Source organism: Tiliqua scincoides, chromosome 4, assembly GCF_035046505.1.
Source record: "Tiliqua scincoides isolate rTilSci1 chromosome 4, rTilSci1.hap2, whole genome shotgun sequence".
In the NCBI taxonomy this organism is placed as follows: Eukaryota; Metazoa; Chordata; class Lepidosauria; order Squamata; family Scincidae; genus Tiliqua; species Tiliqua scincoides.
Genome location: NC_089824.1, coordinates 46,333,508 through 46,340,597, shown reverse-complemented (window position 1 = coordinate 46,340,597; position 7,090 = coordinate 46,333,508). Strand labels below are relative to the sequence as shown.

Sequence of the window (7,090 nt, the reverse complement as noted above, 5' to 3'; positions counted from 1 at the left end):
GTGTACTTCATGACAATGCTGTCTTGCATCTCAAAAAAGCCACGGGCATTTTGAAACATTTCTTTGTGTTTATACTTTTTTCTGTAGGAAATCTGGAGAAGAGGTGTAAGGTGCAAGGAAAAGAGGGGGGAAAGGACACATGATGAAGAACTATTGAATACAAGGATTGTATTATAGATGGAAGCAAATAGAAAAGAAAGTGCTAGCCTAGAAAAGGTAACTTACCTGAATCCGCTTCTCCCAAGATATCATCAAGAATGAGGAATGTGGAAAAAATCTCTGGCTCAATATATTTCATGTGGATTGTTCTTATTTATGAGATTTTTTTCCCCCTGAAAGTCTATAACTACTAGACTCACCTGAACTAAATATCATTCACCAGAGGAAACTAATCTTTCTCATTCTGGACAATGAATAATCTTTCTGCCCATCCTGATCCCAATGACTCCTGCATTGATGTGGATGTGACTTGCCCCCAAACAGGACACCATTGGCATAACTTATCAGTCCCACAACCAATCCCCAGGTTTTACATTGCTGTGCCAATCATCTACTCGGTGATCTCTGCTGTAGGACTCACCGGAAACTCTGCAGTCATTTATGTCATCCTAAAAGCTCCAAAAATGAAGACAGTGACCAACATTTTCATCCTAAATCTGGCCATTGCTGATGAGCTACTGACCTTGGTCCTTCCCATCAACATAGCGGACTACCTGCTGCTTCAGTGGCCCTTTGGAGAATTCATGTGCAAACTGATCATCTCCATAGACCAGTACAACACTTTTTCAAGCATTTACTTTTTAACAGTCATGAGCATTGATCGGTATCTGGTGGTAGTGGCTACCATCAAATCGAAGAAAATCTCCTACCGCACCTATCGGGCAGCCAAGACGGTGAGTCTCTGTGTTTGGTTTTTTGTCACAATCATCATCTTGCCATTCAGTATCTTTGCCAAGATACACACTGAAGCGGGACGAACCCAGTGTGTCTTTGTCTTTCCCAGCCCAGAGAGCTTCTGGTGGAAAGTAAGCCGTCTCTATACCCTGATCTTGGGTTTTGCCATCCCAGTGTCCACCATTTGCATCCTGTACAGCGCCATGCTCTACAAGCTCAGGCGTATGCACCTCCACAGCAATGCTAAAGCCTTGGACAAAGCTAAGAAGAAAGTGACAATAATGGTACTGATCATTTTGGGTGTGTGCCTCTTCTGCTGGACCCCCTATCATCTCAGCACCGTAATAGCCCTCACCACAGACATCCCACAAACGCCTCTGATAATTGGGATCTCCTATTTCATTACAACACTGAGCTATGCTAACAGTTGCCTGAACCCATTCCTTTACGCCTTTTTAGATGACTCTTTCCGGAAGAGTTTCCGCAAGTTGGTTGAATGTGGCAATTCCTCATAAAAGCCCATTCTCTGTAAACCCTTTCAAACCGCCCTTCATAGCACCATCCTGATGATATAATGTATTTGAAGAAGGCTTGTGAAATATGATGGGAAGGGAACAACTCTGATTGTATACCTCATCTCAAATCTCAAAAGACAGGAATAGTCTGGCCCTGTTCTTCAGCTAGTATCACAGAATTCAGACTGGATGCAGACTGGATGCAGACTGGATGTACTGCACTGTACACCCAGTAGCCATGTTTAGCTATATATATATTTAATTTGCTGTGAATTTAACCCCCCCCCCCCCGCTGTTGCCCGGCTTTGGTATGGTATGCAACATAGTTCTTTGGAATGTGAACAATGGAGGAGAAAAGCTACACTCCATGGAACAGAACTTATTGAAAAATAAAGTTCTTTGATATTGACACTGGTGGAGTTTTGTAAAGCCAAATAAAGATACAAGGAGTGCCTTTCCTTGATATATACTAATCCTGCTAGTTTTATATCTGAATTATATATTTCTTGGTATATTACTTTCCTGCCATCATCCTGTATAACAAAGTAATTGCACATGCAGCAAGGTAAGTCTGTCGCAATTAGGGGTATCGCTGACTTAGAAGTTCTCCCACTTACTTGTTTGATGCTATGTGATTTGATTCCATTTATTTGATAAGTAATACAGTTAAATCACTCTAAACATGCACAGTGATCTGCATTTGTGTTCTGACTGTTTTGTAAAGATTTCCACCTCCCTCATCCTCCTCAAACAAAAGTTCTGGTGATTGAATTGGAGAGAGGTGGTTGGTCCTATACTAGAAAATGCCTCTTGCCTAGTATTCCTGCTTTACCCTACTGGAGACACAGCACTGTCTATTTCTACTTCTGCTAGGTTTGTCAGGATAGAGATGGCCAACAATCTGAATGTTCTGAGGCAGGCTTGGTGATGCCTGATGATAAGGTGATGCCTGGGATGCAGGCTTCTCAAGGATAATAATAATAATTTTAATAATAATAATTTTATAATAATAAAATAATTTTATAATAATAAAATGCATTGCATCCTCTCAAGCATGCAAACCTTTGAAAAACTGAGAAATTGAGGAATCAGGGTGGAGCTCAGTGGAAACCCAACAACAAAATTATTATTATTATTATTATTATTATTATTATTATTATTATTATTATTATTATTATTATTATTGAAAAAAACATAATACACCTGATATAATAATAATAGAAAGAAGAAATGTCTGGCTAATTGATATTGCAGTTCCTGGAGATGACAGAGTTTATGAAAAAGAACTAGAAAAAGTGACAAAATACTGAGACTTCGCCATTGAACTCACAAGACTACGGACAAAACATACCAAAGAAGTTCCCATTGTGATCAGGACACTTGAAACAATCTTAATAAGTTTTATGAATTACTTAACAACTGCAGCTTACTAAAATAACACCATCAGATCTGCAAAAAATAGCACTTAGGAACATCATATATACTACGCCGATACCTAGTTGGTCTTAATTTGAGATTTGTATCAATTGCTCAACATCAGTTAACAACTGTTTCATGTAATTTGGAATAATAATAATAATAATACCAAAAGACTTTGAAAAGCAGCTGAACATCCTAGGTATTAATGAAATCACTACACACCAACTACAGAAAGCAGATTTGCATGGAACAGCACACACATTGAGTGAGTATCCTAGGTCATTGGGAAGGACCCAATATTTAACAAGCCAAATCCAGCCACCAACGACTGGCAGGCTGTGTGTAAGAACCATAATAATAATAAAATGCATAGTAGTTGTATAGTATTTTCTGATGCACTGATGAAAATGGCCTGATATGAATCTTTACTGCTGATCCAAATGAGGAACAATAGCAAAAAGCTGGAGAAATGTTACATTTTGGAGAATTTGCCCCAGAGATCGCTATATTTACAAGCTTAAACCTTACCATAGGCAGATATATAACAAAGGGCCTCCAAACAGGATCTTTATCACAGCACTGATATCTCCCTCCTGGCATCCTTTGAGGCTGATTCACAGCACAATCCTATGTATGGGAGTTCAATGGGATTTACTCCCAGGTAAGGGATTATAGCAGCGGTTCTCACACATTTAGCACTGGGACCCACTTTTTAGAATGAGAATATGTCGGGACCCACCAGAAGTGATGTTATGACTGGAAGTGACATCATCAAGCAGGGAAATTTTTAACAAACCTACGCTGCACACACTTACCTAGGAGTAAGTCCCATTTACTATCATTATTAAAAGCATATATAGAGTAACTTGTTAAAAGTACAGATGTGTAACATTTCCCCAAATGCAGTCACATACCATGGTAGCATCAAGTCTAGTGTATTAAAAATAAAATATTGAAATGAATGGGGACCCACTTGAAATTGATTTGTGACCCACCTAGTGGGTCCCAACCCATAGTTTGAGAAACAGTGATTGTAGGATTGCAGCCTAAGTCCAACTGCTTCTTGGCCCAGAAGATCGATCACACAAGAACGTCACCTTTACTCTTCTCTTTTATTCAGTCTGCCCCATGCCAGCATCCAAAGCCTATGCACGTGATGCTTCTGTAAGTCAGCTGACTCACATTTTGGGGAGGGAGAGGTTGATCTGGTATAGTCATGCACACCAGATCCTGACCCCAAAACCCTGCCCTGGATCTCCTTGGACTTAGCTCCATAACCGTGTGGGTCCAAGTAGATGCATATTTGGCCAGAAGGCCTATGTGGAATTTTTGACTTATTTTTGTTTGCCTCTGGTTGTCCTCCCCCCATCATAGTATGCAGCACAGCTTCCGTTGGCCCAGCTGCATGCTATAGTGGGCCATTAGTTAACTAGTGACCAGTGAAGACAGAATCCATTCCCAGATTCAGGCAAAGGGAGACTTATGCATTTTTATTAAATGACAAAACTCTCCTCAGGGATTAGATTTTATTTTATAGCTCATTGCCATCAAATAGGGCACAGTACTAGGGTTTCATCACACTTGAACATTTTTAAAAAGTATCTTAATGTCCTTCTTGCACAGTAAAAGTCCACATATTTTTATTTGCCATGTTTGACAATATGCCCTGAGGCATGTGGTAGGCTGCTGTGGGATACAGGAAGCTGGACCCTGGATCTGATACAGAGGGACTCTTCTTATGTTTTACTGTAAACATATTCATTTTTAAAAATCATAATTAGCACACTCCTTTCTGTGAAGCTCAAAGAAGGTTAAATTCCTGAGAGATGATCTCCTCTAGTGTTGCTGGCATTTCACCAAATGCCAAGTGGTACTTGGCTATGAAGTTTGTTCCATATGCATGCGAAATGCCACCACTATCACATCTACCACTCTGCCTGTCCAGACTCTACCAGAAATGGAGATGGCTGGGGTAGCTGTATGCCAGTAGTAAGGTGCCACCTGGACTATGACCTTCCAAAGAGGGTGGGCTAGGCAAGGAGGGCATGGAGTGAAAGAGAGACCAGGAGACAGCAGCAGGAGACAATATTCTCCTTCTGCAAGAATGACAGTGTGTGAGTCACCCACTCCCACACGTAGCAACTGTCCCTGGAGGACATGGTTCTTGCAAAAATGGTCCTTTAAAAAAGGCTGCAAAGTCCTGCGCTGGCAAATGCATGCTGCAAACCACACATTCCTTCTTGTTGGAATTTCTTCCAAACGCCTGGTGCACGTTTATATGCTATTCCCTCTTCTTCTGCGTATGTATGTTTTGTTTTCCCACAGAAGAAAGACATTAAATGACATCATTTCCTTCATTTGGCTAGTCTCTTGAAAAAGAATATTCAATAAATACTCAACTGTGCTGTCTTCCCATCTGTAGGGCAGCAGCAGTGTCCTAGTGGCCACAGTCACAGGGGCTGGATTCAATACCCATAGCTGTGCAACCCGTGGTGCAAGAATGTTTAACATGGAAAATAAGCCAATAGCTAAGTACATCTGCACCAGTCTGGATCATTCCCCCCTCCCCCAAATAGAAAACACACACCAGAATAACGTTAATACCTTTACTAAATAAGGACAGGCCACAAAGTGAATTCCCTAACAAACAGAAGTCCTACAATTCAAGTCTTACTTCCTTAGAGAGAGAACACAATGAGTGGCTGCATTTAGGAAGGCAGGGGATTGTGCCTGATGGCCTCAGCATATTAATTAGAAGATGACCATGCTGCATCATGCTGGATGGTGAGGGAGGGAAAGGGGAGATAAAAGGAGACTTAGAGGTGGCAGAGAAATTAAATGAGTTCTTTGCATCTGTCTTCACGGCAGAAGACCTCGGGCAGATACCGCTGCCCGAACGGCCCCTCCTGACCGAGGAGTTAAGTCAGATAGAGGTTAAAAGAGAAGATGTTTCAGACCTCATTGATAAATTAAAGATCAATAAGTCACCGGGCCCTGATGGCATACACCCAAGGGTTATTAAGGAATTGAAGAATGAAGTTGCAGATCTCTTGACTAAGGTATGCAGCTTGTCCCTCAAAACAGCCACGGTACCAGAAGATTGGAGGATAGCAAATGTCACGCCTATTTTTAAAAAGGGAAAGAGGGGAGACCCGGGAAACTATAGGCCGGTCAGCCTAACATCCATACCGGGTAAGATGGTGGAATGCCTCATCAAAGATAGGATCTCAAAACACATAGACGAACAGGCCTTGCTGAGGGAGAGTCAGCATGGCTTCTGTAAGGGTAAGTCTTGCCTCACGAACCTTATAGAATTCTTTGAAAAGGTCAACAGGCATGTGGATGCGGGAGAACCCGTGGACATTATATATCTGGACTTTCAGAAGGCATTTGACACGGTCCCTCACCAAAGGCTACTGAAAAAACTCCACAGTCAGGGAATTAGAGGACAGGTCCTCTCATGGATTGAGAACTGGTTGGAGGCCAGGAAGCAGAGAGTGGGTGTCAATGGGCAATTTTCACAATGGAGAGAGGTGAAAAGCGGTGTGCCCCAAGGATCTGTCCTGGGACCGGTGCTTTTCAACCTCTTCATAAATGACCTGGAGACAGGGTTGAGCAGTGAAGTGGCTAAGTTTGCAGACGACACCAAACTTTTCCGAGTGGTAAAGACCAGAAGTGATTGTGAGGAGCTCCAGAAGGATCTCTCCAGACTGGCAGAATGGGCAGCAAAATGGCAGATGCGCTTCAATGTCAGTAAGTGTAAAGTCATGCACATTGGGGCAAAAAATCAAAACTTCACATATAGGCTGATGGGTTCTGAGCTGTCTGTGACAGATCAGGAGAGAGATCTTGGGGTAGTGGTGGACAGGTCGATGAAAGTGTCGACCCAATGTGCGGCGGCAGTGAAGAAGGCCAATTCTATGCTTGGGATCATTAGGAAGGGTATTGAGAACAAAACGGCTAATATTATAATGCCGTTGTACAAATCGATGGTAAGGCCACACCTGGAGTATTGTGTCCAGTTCTGGTTGCCGCATCTCAAAAAAGACATAGTGGAAATGGAAAAGGTGCAAAAGAGAGCGACTAAGCTGATTACGGGGCTGGGGCACCTTCCTTATGAGGAAAGGCTACGGCGTTTGGGCCTCTTCAGCCTAGAAAAGAGACGCTTGAGGGGGGACATGATTGAGACATACAAAATTATGCAGGGGATGGACAGAGTGGATAGGGAGATGCTCTTTACACTCTCACATAATACCAGAACC

General features: G+C 42.2%; 1 protein-coding gene across 1 annotated transcript; it reads left to right on the top strand.

The window, feature by feature from the left end:
* The first annotated feature begins 410 nt into the window (after positions 1-410).
* NPBWR1 (neuropeptides B and W receptor 1) lies at positions 411-1,409 on the top strand. The gene has a single exon (XM_066626047.1). The coding sequence runs from the start codon at positions 411-413 to the stop codon at positions 1,407-1,409; it is 999 nt and encodes a 332-aa protein (XP_066482144.1).
* Positions 1,410-7,090: the final 5,681 nt, after the last annotated feature.